This window comes from Capsicum annuum, chromosome 9 (genome assembly GCF_002878395.1).
Source record: "Capsicum annuum cultivar UCD-10X-F1 chromosome 9, UCD10Xv1.1, whole genome shotgun sequence".
Lineage (NCBI taxonomy): Eukaryota > Viridiplantae > Streptophyta > Magnoliopsida > Solanales > Solanaceae > Capsicum > Capsicum annuum.
In genome coordinates, this window is record NC_061119.1 from 10,305,999 (window position 1) to 10,327,517 (window position 21,519).

General features: G+C 33.2%; 3 protein-coding genes and 1 non-coding gene across 6 annotated transcripts; 3 read left to right on the forward strand and 1 right to left on the reverse strand.

The window, feature by feature from the left end:
- The first annotated feature begins 1,735 nt into the window (after positions 1-1,735).
- Positions 1,736-9,915, forward strand: LOC107843046 (DEAD-box ATP-dependent RNA helicase 57). Of its 3 annotated transcripts, none has more exons than XM_016687182.2 (13): positions 1,736-1,997; positions 3,553-3,600; positions 4,060-4,189; positions 4,308-4,432; positions 4,562-4,653; positions 5,385-5,481; positions 5,580-5,660; positions 5,772-6,004; positions 7,204-7,398; positions 7,575-7,665; positions 8,925-9,047; positions 9,253-9,403; positions 9,505-9,915. In XM_016687182.2, exons 1-13 carry the CDS (start codon positions 1,917-1,919, stop codon positions 9,702-9,704), a joined length of 1,647 nt encoding a protein of 548 aa, XP_016542668.1. In that variant the 5' UTR covers positions 1,736-1,916; the 3' UTR covers positions 9,705-9,915. The 3 variants fall into 3 exon arrangements, with proteins under 3 accessions (XP_016542668.1, XP_016542669.1, XP_016542670.1); XM_016687183.2 differs by having other exon boundaries at positions 1,787-1,997; positions 4,060-4,183; XM_016687184.2 differs by lacking the exon at positions 3,553-3,600 and having other exon boundaries at positions 1,788-1,997.
- Positions 9,916-10,737: 822 nt separating this feature from the next.
- On the reverse strand, positions 10,738-10,809 carry TRNAQ-UUG. The gene has a single exon. It is a non-coding gene; the product is annotated as a tRNA-Gln (tRNA).
- Positions 10,810-11,011: 202 nt separating this feature from the next.
- On the forward strand, positions 11,012-12,672 carry LOC107843048 (protein OSB2, chloroplastic). The gene has a single exon (XM_016687185.2). The coding sequence runs from the start codon at positions 11,196-11,198 to the stop codon at positions 12,333-12,335; it is 1,140 nt and encodes a 379-aa protein (XP_016542671.1). The 5' UTR covers positions 11,012-11,195; the 3' UTR covers positions 12,336-12,672.
- Positions 12,673-15,247: 2,575 nt separating this feature from the next.
- Positions 15,248-21,060, forward strand: LOC107843049 (beta-1,4-xylosyltransferase IRX9). Its single transcript, XM_016687186.2, has 3 exons — positions 15,248-16,238; positions 18,126-18,372; positions 20,658-21,060. The coding sequence occupies exons 1-3, from the start codon at positions 15,523-15,525 to the stop codon at positions 20,769-20,771; spliced, it is 1,077 nt and encodes a 358-aa protein (XP_016542672.2). The 5' UTR covers positions 15,248-15,522; the 3' UTR covers positions 20,772-21,060.
- Positions 21,061-21,519: the final 459 nt, after the last annotated feature.

The following is a 21,519-nucleotide window of genomic DNA, read 5'->3' on the forward strand; positions in this document are numbered from 1 at the left end:
ACATAAATCATTTAATTTATTAGATTTAGATTTATTGTTTTCAAATATTTAGTGGATTATTTAACATATGTACACAATTTAAGTCAGTACTGTATCACTGTTGTCTAATTATTTTATAAAGCTTTTTTTAGCTTGGATGAACGTTTTCCATTTAAAAATGCAAATCAAATTTAAATAATTTTAAATACTTGATAAAATTTAAGTTGTGAAAGTTTATCTATTTCTATTTAAATTTGATATGAAAATCTTTTGATGCTATAGATAACATTACATAAATATTTAAATTTTTAATAGATAAAGTTAAAAAAAAAAGTCGTAATGACTAAAACACAAGCAATAACTCACATTTTTTTAGAATGATAGTTTTTTATGTTGATAATTTTTATTGCTTAAATTTTTTATTGACAAAGATAAATTGTTAAATCATAGTATAAAAAATATTTTTTTTAATGTTGTAGCTTAAAACATAACTAATTATGATGAGCACAGTTACATAGTAAAATTATTTTTCATAGAATAAATTTATGATTTTGCCTTTTCTTTTTAATATTTATATTCAAAAATAATATTCAAGAATTTTACATGCATTATGAAATTTCTTTTAATTTTTAGGACAAGTTAATAATCTTTTTGAATCTTGAGTACAAGAACAAATTTTAAAATAGAATATGCAATAAACTTAATTTTAAATTATAGTCACTTTAAATATATTAGATTATTTCAAAGTATTCTTTTAAACTATATTTATTCTGACATAATAAAACTTATTTATTCTAATTTTTATATTTTGAGATACGAGAGAAAAATTCAACTGCTTATACGTGCATCATAAAAAATTATTTCATGAAATATAATAGCGGGATTTGAACTAATTTTGACAATATAGTGAAGTGATTAGATAATACACATATTACAATTTATAATTTTTAAATGAAAGAAATGGAGAGATGTTAGAAAAAAATTTAAGTTATTTTTGACAATCTAAAATCTTTAAATTATAAACAATATAATAAAAATAAATATGAAACATAAAGACTAATTTTGCAATTAAATTATTATTTTTTTCATATAGATTTGATTAGATGTAGGATAGTGCGAGTGATGGTGGGGAGGAAAGAATATTAACAATGTAATATCTTTAAATTGTAAATAATATTATAAAGAAAAACATGAAATATATATTTTTTTTCTTTAAAAATTTGGTTATAAGTGGGTTGGGGGGAGGGATAAATATTTAAAAAAAAATAAAAAATGAGAGGAACGGAGGAGGTGAGGGGAACGGAGGTGGTGGAGTTGGGTAGGGGTGAGGGCTAGAATTATTTTTCGGCATTTCATTGAGAAATAACATGATAATCGAATTTTTTTTGATGTAATATAATTTAACATCCTCAAATAAATATTTCAATATGAAATGATTAAAAAGCATGTATATTAATTTAATTAAAATATAAATTAATTTTAATTTAAATTATTCTTAAAATAAAAATTAATAGTAATCAACTTTTTATAATGTCAATAAATTTAAGGACATTTCAGACATTTTGATTAAAAGAAAGTGCTTAACAACAATTCATATCAATAATTTTTTTTCTTTTATATTTTTATCCAAACACATAATTATTTATTTTTAAAATAAGTTTTAGCAAACACTTTTAAAGTGTTTTTTAAAAGCTCACATTTTTTCTGCCTATAAGTCACTTATAAAAAAACACATCCAACCACCCTTTAATTTTGAGAGAAAAAAAAACAAGAAAAAATATTTTTGGTTTTCCATTTTTACCCTCCTCAGTTTTGCTCTTGCAGTCACGGGGGTTTTACATGTAAAGTGAAAGAACTCAAGTCTTCTAAAACCCTGCAGCTGTCACAAATATTCATCTAATTTTTGCTAACTGAAACCAAATATCCAGTTGAGAGTTATGGAAAAAGATTCATCTTTCTTGTTTGGTGGCATCTCTTTCAACCGTAAAAAGTTTGCTCGCGATTTCGACAGATTTAAGGTTGTCTTTTTTTTTTTTTTTTTTTTGTTTCTTTTTGCTTCGACCCATTTTTAGTTTTAGAGTAAAAGAATGAACTTTATTGAGAATTATGGGGTTTGGGAATCGTAGGGTAGTAGGTAGGAGTACGTCTGTAATAGTAGGGAGAAGTGTTATGTTTGTATCTGTGCCTGGAGTTTCTTGCAGCCTCTTGTTCGTGGTGTTTTGGTGATGTTTATGATTTCGAATAGATAGTTTATAGTATTAAAAACTTGTGGATGTCTTGTTTCCTTTATTATCTAGCAGTGTGTTATCCCATTTTGTCGTGTGCTTTTAAGTTTTCTGTTTGTTATACTGTAATTTTTCTGTTTGTTATACTGTAATTTGTTCTGAGCCGAGGTCTATCGGAAACAACCTCTCTACTTCATCTTAGGTAGTGGTATGGACTGCGTACACTTTACCCTCCCCAGATCAAACTTTGTGGGAATACACTGGGTATGTTGTTGTTGTCGTTGTTTTGTTTTATTTTATATTGCAAAATGTAGTTTGATGGTTAGGGAAACCCCCCCAGATGATTTGGCTGAGAAAATAGTACTCCCTCGTTCCATTTACTTGTCCATTATTGACCTGACACACCCCTTGTCCATTACAGCTGATTTTGGATGGCTGTTATGTATTGTTTCATATTATATCATGTTGTGTTTTAGAGTAAAAAAGCGAAATTTCTTGTGAAATATGGGTTTTGGAAAATGTGGGGTTGAGTTTTTCTTTTTGTTTTATTTTACATTGCAAAATTTTCTTGATTTTGTGTAATTTGATGTTTAGGGGAAAAAACCAGCTGATTTGGCTGAGAAAATAGTACTCCCGCCGTCCATCTTTACTTGTCCATTATTGGCCCGGCACACTCCTTCCATTACAGCAGATTTTGGATGGTTGTTACGTATTGTTTCATATTATATTGTGTTGTGCTTTAGAGTAAAAAAGCGAAATTTCTTGAGAAATATGGGTTTTGGAAAATGTGGGGTTGAGTTTTTTTTCATTTGATTTTTATATAGGTTAAGTTATTGATTTTGTATAATTAGATATGTAGGGGGAAAACCCCAGTTGAACTCTGTAAGTTTGATTGCCCAAACACTAATAGTACTCAGTCCTTCCATTTTTCCTTGTCTAGTATTGGCTTGACACTTACACTCTGTTTGGATTGTTGTTATGTATTGTTTCATATAATATCGTGTTGTGTTTTATTTGCATTGTATTGTATTGTATTGTGTTGTGTTGTGTTGTATTTTATTGTACTCTCAGTCGTAAAAAGTTTGCTCGTGTTTTATTGTATTGTATTGTGTTGTGTTGTGTTGTGTTGTTTTGTATTGTATTGTATTCTCTGTTGTAAAAAGTATGCTTGTGATTTTGAAAGATTTAAGATACCTTTTTTTTGTTTTTTTGCATCGACCTCGTATAGTTTCAGAGTAAAAGAGCGAAATTTATTCCGAAATATGGATTTGAGAATTGTGGAGTTGAGTTTTTTTTGTTTAATTTTACATTGTAAAAGTTCTTGATTTTTCTGTAATTTGATGTGTAGGGGAAAACCCCAGTTGATTCGTCTGAGAAACTGCAGTTCATTGAGAAGGTACTCTTGATTTTGTTTGAGCCCTGTTTGTTTGATTCCCCAAACAGTAAGAGGTCGTTTGGTACGATGGATAATAAAATGCATGATTATTTTGTCCTGCGTTCATTTGGTTAGGGGGTATTAATTTAGTCTCAGGATTATTTATCCACCATTTGTCCTACAAGGACGGGATAAGTTATCTCATATGTGGTGGAATATCCAATTCAAGAAATGACTTTGTCCATCCCATCCACCATGCCAAACAACCCCTAATATCATATAAAAGGGACGGACGGAATACGCATGAATAAAACCGAGCTCCTCCGAATCAGTGTCTATATAGCATTTGCGTAATTGTTGTTTTGATTTCAGACATTTCTTATTCTTAAAATTTAAAATGCTCAATGACATATGTGTGTGTGTCATTGCCCATCTGTTATGTTTCTCGTAAATGAAGATTTGGCTTTATATGTCATCTAGGAGCACAGAACTATTGATAGTTCATTAGAGAACCTGGAGATCCCCGAGAATGAAAAGTCTGAAATGGAGGACGAGAGAAATACCAGCGTGGTTAAGAAGAGAAAGAGGAAGGAGAAGAAAACAGGTTCTGGTAAATTCCTTGTGCCTGTCTATTTGAGCTTCTCATTTATTTCTTTGTACGTCGTATAAAATGGGTACTAAAGTTTGCTGCTTTGGCCTTTTTTCCTAATTCATGGCATTGGCTTTAGACTCCGTGGAAGGATTTTCCGTGTTCAAGAGTTCAAAATTAAAAAAGGAAGCTGCCAGCGAAGAGAATGATCAATCTGTAAATGAACTGCTTGAGGGAAAGAAAGAATATTATCGGCAATTGGAGGTTTTTCTCATTTGCTTCCTATTATGTTGCAGTAGCAGTTGACAGTAAACTGTTTTTCTGTGTTCATGAATTTTTGTTAACTTTTATTGATGAGCTATATATTTTGTTCCTATAATTTTGTGGATTTAGAGGGACGCAATTTTCCGGAAGGAGCACAATATTCATGTTTCAGGGAGTAACATCCCTTCGCCATTGCACAGTTTTGCAGAATTAAGATCAAGGTACTCTGTCATGCTTTTTGTTGATTTTTGGTCCGGAGACACTTGATTCCCCCACCTCCCTTACTATGATGATCTCATGCTTCACCGTGGCCAAGTATTTAAGATGCTTTACTTATTTACAGTAGGATATCTATTTATGGAACACTTCGCTCATGTCAAGGAAGTTACATTTAATGAATGACCCAATAAAGCCTCAGTCCATTCATTTTGGTTGCCACTTTCTATGTCTCCCTGAATTTACTTTATGTGAATTTCACATTTTGTTGTTTTGTGTAACCAAAAATAGGCTGTGATCGGGCGTTGATGAATGCTTTATCTTTTATATTTATTGGGAAGAGGGGCAGTTTACGAGGTTTAGCTTAAGAAGCATATAGGATAGGAGTTTTGAATTATATCATAATGCGTATAGATGTTTTTGTTCTCAACTGCCACTCTTATTTTGTCGTGTCATTTTTACCTGTGTACTGTGACTTTTTGTGGATAGGCCATTGGTGGATGGTGGTAAAATGAAGTACCTTTCTGCAATTGTACATTGAACCTCCTTTCTCCCAACTCTCCTTTCAAGTACCCACCTTTATGTCATAGTCCTTTTCATGGGACGTAAACTGGGAATTTACAAAGCTGTTCGAAGAGAAATTGCTTTCTCTGCGTTGATCAGTTTATTTATTGTTTTCTTCACTTTCTCTCTGTTCTGGCTTTCACTAACTGTCTGTTTGCATACGATCCCGCAGATATAAATGTCGATTATATCTATTACGAAATCTGGCAGAACTGGGATTTAAAGAACCAACGCCAATCCAAAGGCAGGCTATTCCAGTCCTCTTATCTGTATGATCTTCCTTGAATTACGCCACTGTTTTTTATATACACATTTATCATTCTTATTTTCCCATTAGCAGTCTTTAATCATGTTTGACTTTCAACAGGGACGAGAATGCTTCGCTTGTGCACCTACTGGTTCTGGCAAAACATTTGCTTTTGTCTTTCCTATACTTGTGAAACTCAAGGTATATATATTGATGTTGTTATAAAAAATATATTGGCATTGTTATGTTTGATCATTATCATTTTTATGAGATGTTGTTGGACGACATCTGACATTCATCTTTCTTGATCAGCACACTTCGAAGGATGGTGTCCGAGCTGTAATTCTTTCCCCTACAAAAGAGTTATCTGCTCAGACAACAAGAGAATGCAGAAAGTTGGCCAAAGGGAAGAAGTTCTACATCAGGTCGATGACTAAACAGCTGGCTAAAAGTAAGGACTTTTCTAAACTGAGATGTGATGTACTCATCTCAACACCGTTGCGCTTACAGTTTGCTATCCGCAAAGGAAAACTTGATTTAAGTAGGTATGTTCCTCATTTTCTAGGGTTCAAACTTTCATGTGCTAGTGTGCGCATTTCAACTTTCAACCTTGTTGCTATTAAATAGGTGTGCTATGGTACTGTAGATCCCAAGACGACTGCATGATTCGTACTGTAATTCATAGAAAAAAAATTGGTGAAGGGTCTAGTGTAGAGATACAAGGATTTCAAAAGGTCTCTTTGTTATACTTCTTTATTTGTATAATCACATTGAGGGTGTGTTTGGTATGATGGAAAATATTTTCCATGGAAGGTTGGTGAGTGAAATTTTTTTTATGGTGTTTGATTGGTGAGTAGAAAATATTTTTTATTTTCTAGTATTTGGTTGGTGAGTGAAAAAATGTTTTTTTAGAAAATACTACTAACTGCTAACTAACTAATATATCACTGCCTCTAGCAACTCAACAATTTGTAAGAACTAATTTAAGCATAGTAAATAATATCAATATCGAGTACTAAAATAGTACAAGTCACTAAATTTTAAGCAACTACTAATTAGCAAGCATATGAGACACTTTTCAATATTTTGTCAAGACAATCTCAAGATACTACAATCAATAAAAATACACTGAAACGACAAGCTTATTCAACCTTGTGAAACAAGCTACAACGATGACAAAATGGAATATGCAATTAGCAAAAGTAACATAGGTAAGTCTTCCTCTATGCATATGGAAATAACAGTACATTTAACGAACATTGGAAATCACTATTTTTTATTTCAAGCAGTGAAAAATCGGAGCAAAGCACAATGAAAAATATTTTTGAGTAATGTGAATTTGAGTGTTGTTGGGGTGGGAAAGAGGGGTGGGGGTGGGGTCATAAGTCACATTTGTCATTTTCTAGAAAATGACTTCCCTTGGTCCATGAGGGAAGTCATTTTCCGTCAAATAGAGGAAAATGAGTTATTGTGGAAAATGTTTTCCCAATATTTTATTACAACCAAACAAGGGAAAATAGGAAAACATTTTCCATCATACCAAACACACCCTGTGATCTAATTATTTTTCAGGCCGAGTTTGATGTAGAGGAGTATATTTACCCATCAAAAAATATGTAGAGGAGTATATGCCTTGGCTTATTCTGTCTAGACCTGGATATGTTACTATTTGGAATTTGGTGCAATATATTTCCATTTTTAATCAGCATTAGCATGCCTTTTCACCTACTCCTTTTGGGTGCAGGGTTGAATTTCTTGTCTTAGATGAATCTGATAAGCTTTTCGAGGCTGGCATGCTAGAACAGGTTGATTTTGTGGTGAAGGCGTGCTCAAATCCTTCAATTCTTCGGTCATTGTTCAGTGCTACTTTACCGGATATAGTTGAAAACCGAGCACGAACTATAATGCATGATGCTGTTCGAGTCATTATTGGTAGGAAGTAAGTACTAATAGGCCTTTGGCGGATGTATCTTATCTCTGCGGTGAAATGAATTGTTATTTGGGTGCTACACACTTTTTTATGTTGTTTCTTGGTGAAAGAGGATAAAATTTGTCTTCATCTTCTTTCTCTCCATCTTGGTGAATGCTTACTTGGCTACTTTTGCATTTTGGCAGAAATTCGGCTTCTGAAACAATAAAGCAAAAATTGATATATGTTGGGAGTGAAGAGGGGAAGCTTCTGGCTCTTCGTCAAAGCTTTGCGGAGGTACGATCCTCGTGTTTCTTAGTCATCAGAATTGAATGTAGACCTCTTTTGCTGTGATTGGAGCCACCTCTTCCATAATAACTGCTTGCGCAACACCTTTGCTTAGCCCTCTAAAAAACGCAGAACAGCAATATTTACACGAGGCATTTCATACGGACATTATTTACACTAGGGATTTCATACAGACATTATTTACTACACATTTCTGTGGAACTATCACTCTTGAAGCACTCTAGCATATTTAAACGGTGCATTCGTGTTATTTCCTGCATTTTTCCCCAATTCCTTCAGATGTCCATTTGTGCCCATCAACTATGTTGCTCGGACTCTTCAAAAATGTCAGGGGGTGCGTGTCAGATTCGGCAGAAGTAGTGTATTTTTGGAGAATCCGACACGGGTGCAGCATCAAAAGTGAAGAGTCCGCGCATTAGCCCATCAATTGTTTGCAGTTTTCCTTTCCTGCTTATTTGGTCTTTATATTACCAGAAAATGGACTCTAGTTGGAACCCCTTGATTTGATGATTCGGAACCATTGTTTTGGAGAGAGAGATTTCAACATCGGAGTCGTTTTCCTTTTGTTTTGCTCACTCTATATGAAACTTCTGTGCTCTTTACTGCTCTTACCATTTTGTAACTTCGTACTGTTACTTAAGCGAATCATCCTTTTCTTTTGATAGGCAGAGGGGTATTACTTCCTTGAAAAGGAATTAAGTCCCGGCACAAAAATTATATTGCATGTTTAAGGAATTAAGTCTCTATGTAAAAACTATATTGCTTGCTATGAAGTTCACCCGCTTGTCTATACAACATGTTATGCTATGTGTGCTCCAAAAACTTATAAAGAACGCCTAATAACATAAACAACCGCTTAAACATGCCAGTAAATTTTAAGGGCTGTCTATGTATCAAGCCTTAAAGGAAAAAAGTTTGTTAGATTTGTGTACGAACTGTCAACATCAGCCCTCGAGGGGGAATTCCAATGCAATAGTTCTATTTTGCTGCCTTCAAATCACATTCTTTTCAATGACACTAGCTGGCATTTTCACCAATGTTCAATTGCATTTTCACGGCTTAGTTTGGTATTTTTATTTGATACCATAGTGATCATTTGGTAAAATCTTATCATCAGTGCTAATTTGGGTAGTTATCTTTTTGCTTTTTTGTTATGCTAATCTATGATCAACATCTACAATGATTTGTTAACTTCTTAATGTATACCTAACTCATGTATTGCCTCTCTGATGTATTTGTATTTGTAGAGTTTGAACCCACCAGTGCTATTGTTCGTTCAAAACAAGGAGCGTGCGAAGGAGCTATATGATGAGCTAAAATTGGAAGATATTCGGCCGGATGTTATTCATTCAGATCTTTCTCAGATACAGGTAACTTTTACTTGGCTTCTGTATTTCCTACATCAACAGAAGGTTCATTTGCCTTCAAAGGATAAAGGGAAGAGTGGGGCATGTCTGTTTTAGATCGAGCAATATACGTGGATGTTGAAGTGCAGGGTTATGTTTTTTTCGTATTGGCTGATTACATATAGAACACTTCTTCCGATTCCTACTTAACAGTTTAATCTTAATGCAGAGAGAAAACGCTGTTGATAACTTTAGAGCTGGAAAAACATGGGTTTTAATCGCCACTGATGTTGTTGCCCGAGGTATGGATTTCAAAGGGGTTAACTGCGTGATAAATTATGATTTCCCAGACTCCGCGGCAGCATACATTCACAGAATTGGTAAAGATCTAACCTAAATCCGACTCTCACAACCTTATATAGTGATTCATGAGTCTTAGACTAGCGTTTACTGAAAACTTCCCGGTGATTCTTGTGAATAGGCCGTTCTGGCCGAGCAGGAAGGAGTGGAGAGGCGATAACGTTGTATACAGAAGCAGATATTCCGTTTTTGAGGAACATAGCAAATGTTATTACGTCATCTGGCGGTGAGGTTCCAGAATGGATCATGTCTCTGACGAAGAAAAAGTGGAGGAAACACAGGCCACAAAGAGAAACCATTTCAACTCAGCCAGACATTTGAAACATCCCTCACAGTTTTGAGCATTATATCAAGTTTCTAACTTTTTTCACAACTTTGATGTATGATTCTTTTTGTAATTTATGTTATGTATGAACTTGGAATTGTCTTTCTTGTGACTTCATTCACTAAAATGTTAAGAGAAATGAATGTTAAAAACTCTTTTTAGTACTTGCTTCTCATTAAGTTAATGGAGTTGGTATTTCATGTTTGAGTGGACGGTCTACCGGAAAAGGCCTGCATATATTGTATCCTCCAAACCTCACTTGTGGGATTACACCGGGTATATTGTTGTTGGTGTTTCATGTTTGAGTCTAGGGTTTACCGGAAAAGGCCTGCATATATTGTATCCTCCGGATCTCACTTGTGGGACTACACCCGGTATATTGTTGTCGGTGTTTCATGTCTTTCATCTTCCGGAAAAAGGTAAAGGCTGCGAGGTCTATGAAGTCTCTCGTGTTTGCTTGAGTTCGGAGAAAGGCTGTACCAAAAAACTGATGTAAAATATAGGCAGCTTACCTTGATGATTATTTTCATGACTCGAACCCATAACTTATAAGATGTTCGTGCACCGGAAAATAAGAATTATGGCTTGAACGCGTGATGACTTGAGCATAATTAATAAAAAAGGTCCTACCGGGTCCAGAACTTACTTGTGGGATTACACCGGGTATATTGTTGTTGGTGTTTCATGTTTGAGTCTAGGGTTTACCAGAAAAGGCCTGCATATATTGTATCCTTCGGACCTCACTTGTGGGACTACACCGGGTATATTGTTGTCGGCGTTTCATGTCTTTCATCTTCCGGAAAAAGGTAAAGGCTGCGAGGTCTATGAAGTCCCTCGTGTTTGCTTGAGTTCGGAGAAAGGTTGTACCAAAAAACTGATGTAAAATATAGGCAGTTTACCTTGATGATTATTTTCATGACTTGAACCCATAACTTATAAGATGTTCGTGCACAGGAAAATAAAAATTATGGCTTGAATGCGTGACTTATAAAGGATACACAAAAAACTGACTTGAGCATAATTGAAAAAAGGTCCTACCGGGAGTCGAACCCAGGTCGCTGGATTCAAAGTCCAGAGTGCTAACCACTACACCATAGAACCTTATTGATAGTTCTTTCGTCTATAATTAATAAAACGTAAAAACGTATTTTCCTTGTCAAAACTCTCATGTGTTAAAACATATTTTAATATTAATATGACTTTAATTTAAAATCATAAAATTTAATTATTTTAAATTTTCTTTAACTTTCGTCAAATCAAAATAATTCATTTTTTTTTTAAATTTAAGAGAGAATTTGTTTTATTATATACAAAGTTCAGGGAGGTTAGTGCAAAATCTTTAAACCATTCTCCCTCAAAACACAAAAACCCTTGTAGCTTCTTCATGTAAAATCCATTTTCATCTACAAAAATTCACAAGAAAACCTAACAATTTCCCTTTTGTGTATATGAAAGATTCAAACTTTCTCTAAAACCCATTTCCAAAAATGAATTTCCTAACAAAATCACTAACAAACAGGGCCTTAAAACCCCAAAAATGCCACCTTTTACTCCAAACCCTCACTTCAAGATTTGCCTCAACAAAATCAAGAAAACCCAAAATCCCAAAACCCATTGAACCCTCTTTGTCTTACCCTCTTACCAATCCAAAAATTGAACTTTATGAAGCAGAAAATGGAGAAAATGTAGAAAAAGTAGGGAAAGTGTCTACTTGGCCAAGGCCAAGTGAGATACCATACCAAGCAAAAGTAGGTAACTGTGTTAATCTTGTTGGTTTTGTGCAATGTCCAGTGCAATTTGAAACTTCAGTTGATTGGAAATATTGTGCTAGTACTGTTATTGCTCATGAGTGTAGTAGTAGTGATGGTGATGATAATAAGTCTGTTTTGATGGTACCTGTTGTGTTTAGTGGTGATTTATCTCATGTTGTTGCTTGTCATGTTAAGGAAAATGATTGTGTTTATGTGTCTGGGAAGTTGAGTGTTGATCCATTGCCTGTTGGATTTATGGATGAGAGTTTTCAATCTTGTTTTCATATTGTTGCTGAAAATGTTAACTTTGTGGAAGGTTTGAAAAGGAGAGTTTGCGTAAAGGGTAGTGTGAAGTCGGTTTATCCGAAAGGGAAGAACTTTGTGTTGGATGAGAATGAGAGGCAAAATGATGGTGAAGTTAATTTGGGTGAGGGGAAGTCGGAGGACGGGGGTGTTATGGGAGGTGATGATTGGAGGGATCTTGTTAAGAATCCGAAACAATGGTGGGATTGTCGTAAGGCGAAGGTAGATGGAGTTGTGAAAGCAAGGCATCCTGATTTCAAGAAGAAGGGTAGTAGTGTTTCTCTATGGCTTGAGAATGCTCCAAGTTGGGTTCTTGAGGGAATTGAAGGACTTGGATTCGATGTTTATGCTCCTAAATCGAAAGGGGTTGGGAAGGAGGTGGATTCTTGGAAAGATTTGCTGGAGAATCCCGATAACTGGTGGGACAACAGAGCTAGAAAGATGAATCAGAAAGCACCTGATTTTAAGCACAAGAATACTGGTATAGGGCTTTGGGTCGATAGCTCGCCAGATTGGGTGTTTTCTCAGTTGCCACCATTGCGGGAACAAGGCGCTGCTTCTTCAGACAAGTAGGGACACTCAAGTAGGAGTTAAACGGAGGTTAAGTGATATAAGATGAACCAGAGCTATTCCCAACTCCATTTTAGGAAGATTTTCGATATACTTTTGATGTTTAGTAAACTTTGTCCAGTGTAGTCAAGTTCCGGCTTCCTGAAGTTTGAGAAGTATTACGGTGGAGGGAAGCACATTATCGTTATCTTTATGAAGCACTTATTTTCCCCTATAATGGTACATCTTATAGCACTTTCTTATGATAGTTTTGTTTGCTGATGCATCTTTTTGTTGTGATTTTGGTGAATATGAAGATCTTGATTGTAGTACTTTTGGATATAGCAGTGCTGTTTGCTCATTCCTCGTACTTAAGCTACTATGAGGCCAAACCAAATTTCTGCTTGCAAAGTTTTCTCAATTTCTGTTGGTAGATATTAATAAGATAATATGACATGTTGAAAGTTAGTGAAAAGTGAAATGGAGGGGAAAATAATGACATTCACTTGATCAATCTAAGCACATTAGTCTGGAACTTTTACTAGTTGTTAGAGATAGCTAATTATATGCATCCAATGAATGACATCGTTGAAAACATATCTGTCTTAGATAATTAGTCTGTTCTATCTGCTGCCTGGCATCTTTTTATAGCGTTACAGCTTTTGTACTTAAAACTATGAATATAACAAGTGACGGATGCTCTTTGGGAGATTTCGTACTATCAAATGTCCACATGTAAGTGATGATTGGTTTATTTGCTAGTAAAATTTAAAATGACCATAAAGTTCGATTTGCAACTGTTGCGCGGAATGGCATGGACACATTTGTTTTTGTGTGCAGTCAGTTAAAATGTTCAAAATCAAAATGCATCACCCAAAGGCTGATAAGGTTGGCTAAAGGAAGCTAACCTTTGGGAACATTGCTATTTTGAAATTTTAGCATGCATACTGTCTGAAGTCGGAAGGAGAGCCTTGGAGTAACTAGTAAAGTTGCTGCCATGTGACGAGGAGGTTACGTGTTCAAGCCTTGGAAACAACCTCCGACAAAAATGCAAGGTAAGGTTGTGTACAATACACCCTTGTGGTGGGGCCCTTCCCCGGCCCCTGCGCATAGTGGAAGCTTTAGTGCACCGGGCTGCCCTTTTTACCGAGTCTGAAATCTGACCTTGTTCCAAAAGGTGCAGCAAGTTTTGAAAGTTGTGAAATTTGTCGATATCATTGTTGGTTTAGCAAACTGTCACAATAATAGACAGAGTTGTTTTTCAATTTCCCTCTGTTTTCAATGTTATGTAGGGAACAACACTAGCTGGCTTTTCAAGTTGGTAAGAGAATTCTTGACTTAAAGAACCAAAACTTAACAAAATCTGATTTCCTTTCATTTCATCCTTTTTGAGGAAGAAATTTGAGTTCTGTCCCTTCTGGGAAACATAGACATAAAGAAGCAAGTCGTTTTGCTGACTGGTTGGTGTGGAATGTTATCTTTAGACTCTGAATATAAACCTGAGTTGGGGTGTCTTTTGGAAACGGCCTTTCTACCTTAGTATGTTAGGGGCCAGGTTTGCATACACTAAGGTGCCAGACCCCACCTTGTGGAACTACACGGGGTATGTAACGGGGTATGTTGTTGTTTAGAATGCTATTGGATTGTAGGGTAGATCTTTTCAGAATGGCGTCAATCGCTACATTTATGTCAAGTCTAGTTGATTGGCGGTTATACATTCTATTCAATGGGCCTGCTTGTGTATGCTGAGTTGACGCTTTCTTTTGGTTTCTCACCTGCTGTCCTGTCCGGTACCTGTATCCCAACTAATCCGTATCTGTGTCGCGTAAGGCTCATTTAAAGGGGAAGTGCTCTCTAACAAGATTTTTTCCATACTCAAGACTCAAACCCGAAACCTTAAGGGTGGAGGGATCCTATCTGTCCTACTACTACTACAACTCTGGTGAGTATTCTACCTCAGGTGTAGGTGATTCTTATTCTGTAAAACTTAAACAACGTGTAGTCGTCCATTAATGTTGCTCATATCCTTTAAAAATGTTGTCGTACCCATGTCGGATCTTTAAAAAAGGCAACTTTTGGAGGGTCCGATATGCACGTGACTACATTCTTTAAGGAGCTGAGCTACATTGATTGTCCATTTCAATAAAACTAAGGTTCTTTTTTTCAAAAGAATCAAGACTTTCCACCTTATTTGCTTATATTCCACACAAGTTCTAAACAGAACCTCTTTGAAAAGTAGTTCAAAGTTCTCAATCCTCAACTATTATTCATCCTTTCGCACCGAAGGGTGTGACCTAGTGGTTCAATAAAGTTGGGTCGAGCACTACGAGGTCTCAGGTTCAGGTTCAATTCCCAACAGAGAAAAACATTAGGTGATTTTTTTCCATCTATTCTAACCTTGGTGGACAGAGTTACTTGATATTTGTTGCTGGTGGGAGGTGACAGGTATCCCGTGGAATTAGTTGAGGTGCGCACAAGTTGGTCCGGACACCACGGTTATAAAAAAAAAACTATTATTCATCCTTTTTCCTTACTTTTGAGGTTTCACACTCAAAACTAGGATTTAATTCAAGTCTATTATCTTCAAGTCTCTGATTAAACATCAATTATGAGTCCATAATGTCTCTGACTATAAACATCATTAGACTTAACTACTTCATTAAGTGAGTAATTATTGATAATGTCCTTAAAAATAGTACCCCCTCCATTACATAGTACTAGTGTAGGTGAATATGATAAACAATTTAAATATGGTCACCAACTATCTTAAACAATTCAATTTTTTTTTTTTTAAATAAGAAATAGCAAGGTGCATGGCATTTCAAATATGAAATTATTTCTTGAATTTTAGGTGTATGAGCTTTCCATCTCAACTACTATTTGGTATAAGAAAGCAACTTAAGCCCTTATGCATATCATTAATTTCTTTTACTTCAAGCAAAACCCCTCACCCAAAATGAAATAAAATTGAGAAACAACCAACACTTTGTTTCATTCAACCAACACCTTCTTCAATCATGCATGTTTGTTAGCTCTTACCATATTTATTTTTTAATCTTATAAAAAAATAGTTAGGAAGAAAAAGGTAATTTTTTTCTTCTATTCTCAACCATACTATAGTTATTATATATAATTTCCATACAACATTTTCTTGTCCATTACATCATCATTTCTTTTCATCTCGGTGAAGAAAAAAAAATCAAGAATCTTGATGGGGTCTTTAGAAAGATCAAAGAAAAAAGTTCAACTATGGAAGAAAGCAATTGTTCATTTTCTTCTTTGTTTTGTTATGGGATTCTTTACTGGCTTTGCTCCAACAGGCAAAGGCAATACATCATTGTTTCCCAAAACTCCTCATGAGTCAAATCAAACATACCCTTCATTAAACATGTTCAATAAACCTCTGTCAGATGAAACATCGTCAACAATAACAACAACAACAACAACAATAACAGTATCATCACAATGGTCTAAGTTGAACGAGACGAGGGTCTCAAAAAAGGTGTTAGCAGAAGAAGAAGAGGAAGAACAACAAGATCAAGAGCCGGAAGAGGCTACCGATGAGTTCTTGGAACCCAGGAGGCTACTAATAATAGTCACACCAACGAGCGCGAAAGATCAACATAGAGGGGTGTTACTAAAGAGGCTATCAAACACATTGAGACTGATTCCACAACCTGTTTTGTGGATAGTTGTGGAACAACAAGTTGAGAATTCAGAAGTATCTGAAATACTTAGAAAAACAGGCATTATGTATAGACACTTGGTTTTCAAGGAGAATTTCACTAACATTCATGAAGAAGTGGATCATCAAAGAAATGTGGCACTTAATCACATTGAACATCATAGGTTAAGTGGGATTGTTCATTTTGCTAGCCTCTATAATGTCTATGATCTCACCTTCTTTGATGAGCTTAGAGCTATTGAGTAAGTACTCTTAATTTCTACTCTTTTCAATCATATATATTCCAAGAATTTTTCTATATAGACGCGGAGACGGAGCCTTGGAGTAACTGGTAAAGTCGTTGCCATGTGACCATGAGGTCACAGGTTGGAAACAGCCTTTAGCAGAAATACAAGGTAAGACTGCATACATTACACCCTCGTGGTGGGGCCCTTCCCTGAACCCTGCGCATAGTGGGAGCTTTAGTGCACCAGGCTGCCCTTTTAGACGCGGAAACGGAACTAGAATTATGAGTTTAAGGATTATAGATTCTAGAAAACGCAGCTTACTGGATTCTTAACGAATTATTTATACATATTAGGTTGGTTTTTGAGTCAAAACTACTAGGTTCTGCCGAATTTATAGGCAAAGTTAAAACTCACCTTTTTATAGATGTCAAGAATTATTCATTTAAATTAGATTTCTCAAAAGCCATCAAGGTTGTTTTCTCGATGGAGTTTAACTTCTATATACTGATAATATTTAACCTGTCATAGTAGGTAATATTCATAATTTTTTAGGATACTTATGCTGCTTTTAAAACATCGATTACTCGTGGTTATTTAGGTTTCCAATTATTTTAAACTAGGATTTCTTGAAAAACATCAAGGTTATTTTCTAGATATATAGTTTAAATCATATACACTAGTCGTGTTGTTTAACCTGTTATAACATGTAACTTACTTTATCTTTTGACGATTAATCGTAGTTATTTAAAGGTCTAATAGTATAAAAATTACTATTTTAAATTGTTAGTGTATAAAAATTAAACTCACTTAAAATTTGGATACTCTCAAGACATTGAGCAAGTATTTGTTAGGAAACAAAAAAAAAAAGTTGTCAGTTGGGAAACTTCTGTCTCACATATTTAAATTGTATAGAAAAAATTAAATAGTAATTTTTGACCAAATCCTACTTGTTTGTATGGTTGTTATAGTGTCTTACTAATTAAAGAATTAGCATCAAAATAATTAATTATCCAATGTAGTTAACATCAAGCCTAACTAATAGTCTAACAGAATAAGTTTATCAAATCCTATTATTTTTTTTCATATTAGTTTGTTTTGTTTGTACTTAACACTTGGTGTTAACAGATAGATTTTTAAGTCAATTAAGCATCTTATATTATGTCTATCTTTATAGAAGAAGGGTCCAAGAAAATCTTTGACAACTTGGGGTTCTCTAAGTTTTATTAGAAAATTTGTTGAGAATTTTTTTTAAAAAAGCAAGTCAGTGTACTAAATTCTTATTATCTTGTAGTATTTTGAGATGGGTTGGTTTTCATGGCTTGAAACTCGTGACATCCCGATTTGAAGGAAGATTTAGAATTTGAATTTACTATGCTAGCATATATTATTTGATTTATTTAGTTCAAAATCTATTATTTTCATTTATTTAGTGATATTTTTTTAATACACATACATAATTTGAGTCTAAATTACTAATCTCATCAGACGAACCCATAATATATACAACCTTATCTTGTATATATCTTTACAAGAGGTTATTTTTTGTAACCTTTTGATACATATTCAAAAAATTCACGATTTAAATTTTGTGAATTCAAATACATAGACCATTTGATCAATTTATTGAATTCAAACGGTTGTTGTAATTTAGTAATTTTTTTAACGCTGAGCCAAAACTATTGAATTCGGACGAATCTATAATATCTTACTTTACCTTGTATTTTTGTAACAGACTGTTTTTACTGCTTGAAACTTTGACCTTTTAATCAGAAAATAGATTAAGGATTTAAATTTTATGAGTTGGATTCATATTATTTGATTTAACAACTTGTTCAAAACCAATTATTTATACTTATTTACTGAGTTTTCTCATGATATAATGAACTGATTTTTTTATTATAGGGGATTTGGGACATGGCCAATGGCATTATTATCAGCAAATAAGAAGGAAGTGATGATAGAGGGACCAGTTTGTGATTCATCAGAAGTTATGGGGTGGCATTTGAAGAAATCATCAAACAATTCAATTACAGATAATAATAATGAAAGGCCTCCAATAATTAGGGTTTCAAATTTTGCATTTAATAGTTCTATTCTTTGGGATCCTGAAAGATGGGGTAGAACTTCTTCTATTCAAGACACTTCTCAGGTAAAAACTTACTTTCTTCGTTAATTTTTATTTGTCCGCTTTTCTATTGACATGGAGATTAAGAAGACGTAAACGATAGAGGTGATGGAAAACGCATTACATAATAAATCGTAATGCTAAAGGTAAAACCGGCAGAAATATGTAAATTATCCATTGACTTTGAATGGTTTGACAATTGAACTAAAATGCTCTCATAAAGTAGCTCTGGCAAGTAGTCGTTGTAGTATAGTGGTGAGTATACCGGCCTATAACGCGGGTGAAGAAGTGTTCTATTTTGTAAGATGTCTTCATTCAAGTAGGAATTTTGGAGGTCCGATACACCACTCAATAATTGTCCTATAATTATTTATCCATTACCGAACCAATCGATATCTTATTGATTGGCTAGTGGATTTGTATATTTTAAAATCGATAATCGATAAGTCAAATCGTTAAGTGTAATGGTCCATCCGATCCGTCCGATAAACAACCCTAGTTAACACGTTAGTAAATAGTTGTATACTATGTTTTCTTGAACAGGTTTAGAGACCATTTGGTTAATTACGTGAATTGGGGTTAGCTTTTCCCTCCTCCAACACCAAGTTATCTCGGAATTATTATAATTAAGACAAATTATTATAATTAAGACAAATAATTTCAGCGTCTATACATATGTAATACATAACCATAGGGTTTTGATATAAATTTTAATTCTAATTTAGCTAAAACATACTACTCAATTAGAATAAAAAACAAATATAATCTCAAATTTATATTAGGATAACCCTTTAATCCCTCCAACCAAACAGCTCTTATGTTAATTATATCATATCATAGTTTTATGGTTGACATATCATTTAATATCACCTTGAGAAAGATGTAAAAATAATTAATACTTTCTTAAAATGACAGACTAGACTTGTTTGTACTTTCTCCGTCCATATGATAATTTTATCATATTATTTTTTAAATATAATAAATTTAATATTTAAAAAATACAAATCATATTTAATGTTAAGTATAAAATGAATATAAATAGATAAATTATTCATTCTTTATATAAATTGCATAAATATTGTATTCCAAAATTAAAAAAATGGACAAGTAAAAATGGATAGAGGGAGAAATTAGTTAGCTTTGGGCTCTTGCATTTAAATAATGTTGATAGTTTTATATCTTTTCTTGAATATTTTATGTTATTTATATCATATTATACTCTATAGTTAACATGTCACTCAAATGTCCATTTAAAAAAAAAAAAAGAAAAGTGAAGCTATACTTTTTAATATTGGCAAATTGACTTCTCCCCAATAGATATTTTATGCATCTTTAGTTAGCTTGTCGATTTTGCAATTAAACCATTTAAATAGTTGTATACTATCTTTTCTTCAAAATTTATGTTCCTATGTCATATTATAGTGTCTGGTTAACATGTCACCCAAATGTTACCTTGACAAAATGTTTAAAAAAAAAAAAAAAACAGAGCTCAAGAAATTAAGATGGATGTCACTAAAATTTTCTTATATAAGAAATCGTATAGCAATGGTAAAGTTGTCCTCATGTGATCAATCACAGCTTTGAGCTGTAATTATTAATGCTTGTATTAGGGTAGACCGTCTACATTATATCTTTTGAAATACAGTCTTTCATCGAATTCTGCTAACATGAGATGTTTCATGTATTGAATTGTCTTTTCTAGAAAAAAAAAAAAATTGTCAATTTAAAATAACACTAACAATTTAGTAGACAGTCAAGTGTTTCCTAAGCAACAATTAATTATACACCTAATCACAATTATAATAATTGACAACTAAACTCTACCAAAATCTTTCCATAAAAATATGAGAAATGAACATAAAAGAAAAAAAAAATTAAACTTAATGACCTTGTCACTTTCACTTAACTACAAATGTTTACAAACAATTTCGTTTTCAAAAACAAAAAACAAATTCGAAAATACCGCTAGACTTTTAGAAGTGAATTAAGAATTTTGAGTTTATAGATTCTAGATTTTAAAGACAACATAGTGACTAAATTCAAAATTAAATTATTTATGCATATTAATGAACTTCTTAATGTTAATGTATATAAAATTTGAACCTAAGCTACTGAATTCCGCCAAACACTCTGTGTTACAAATTTGAATTTTATTAATCTTATGGTTACTATTCACAATTAGTTTTTTCTTACCACATTAAACTAGTGAAGAAAAAGAAAATCAACTTTCAAAATTCATTATCAAAAAAGAAACAATTTATTAAACATTTTTTTTTGGCTCTTTTTTTTTTTTTTTTTTTTTTGTGCAGGATTCTTTGAAATTTGTGAGAAAAGAGGTTCTTGAAGATGAAACTAAATTGATGGGAATTCCTCCAGATGATTGCTCCAAAATTTTGCTATGGAATCTTCCACTTTCAACATGAATATTAGTCAACAATTCACTTGATAAAAAAAATAAAGGAGAAAAAAATGATATGTTTTGCTAGGTAGAGGAATAGAGCAAAATAATCTTGTATTATTTATTTTTCTATCCTTTTTTTCAAAAAAAAAAAAAAAAAAGAAGAAGAAGAAGAAGAAGAAATTGTTTTTTTTTTCTTGTCCATTACAATTTTGTTTTAGATGTGTAGAAATACATTTCAATTGAAACATCTCAGATAATTGTTTCTTTCTAAATGAGTTGTGATAAATTGAATATTTGTTATCTTGATAATTCTATTAACACAGACTTAGTAAAAGTTGTTTTTAACAACTTGATTCCAATTTCCATGTATTTAATTTTGGCTTAATAATACATAGTAAGCCTCTTAATCTTTCAGGATATTCTATTTAGATGTTTAAATAAAAAATTTCAATTGAACACCTCAACTTTTAATAAAATATTTTAATTAGACATTTTTTATTCATTTTGAATTTTCTTACGTGTGTCGTTTGTCTATTATAGATAATTAAGTTAACCACATAAAATATGTCATTTTCTTATAATTATACTCATTCACCTTAATAAGTTGTAAACCCCAATCATCTTTTACTTGGTGTTGATAAGTACAATTAAAGAAGATGTTTTAATTTATGTGATCAATACGCGCAATTTTTATTTTTTGTTTCCAAAATTTTAAATTAAAAATATCGAATTAAAACATGAAACTAACACTCAAATTTTCACTTGCTGCC

Coding starts and splice junctions, on each gene's coding strand:
- LOC107843049 (XM_016687186.2), top strand. CDS start 15,523: ATGGGGTCTTTAGAAAGATCAAAGAAAAAAGTTCAACTATGGAAGAAA. Junction 16,239..18,125: donor GATGAGCTTAGAGCTATTGA/GTAAGTACTCTT, acceptor TTTTTATTATAG/GGGATTTGGGACATGGCCAA. Junction 18,373..20,657: donor CTATTCAAGACACTTCTCAG/GTAAAAACTTAC, acceptor TTTTTTGTGCAG/GATTCTTTGAAATTTGTGAG.
- LOC107843046 (XM_016687182.2), top strand. CDS start 1,917: ATGGAAAAAGATTCATCTTTCTTGTTTGGTGGCATCTCTTTCAACCGT. Junction 5,482..5,579: donor CTATTCCAGTCCTCTTATCT/GTATGATCTTCC, acceptor GACTTTCAACAG/GGACGAGAATGCTTCGCTTG. Junction 7,666..8,924: donor TTCGTCAAAGCTTTGCGGAG/GTACGATCCTCG, acceptor TTGTATTTGTAG/AGTTTGAACCCACCAGTGCT.
- LOC107843048 (XM_016687185.2), top strand. CDS start 11,196: ATGAATTTCCTAACAAAATCACTAACAAACAGGGCCTTAAAACCCCAA.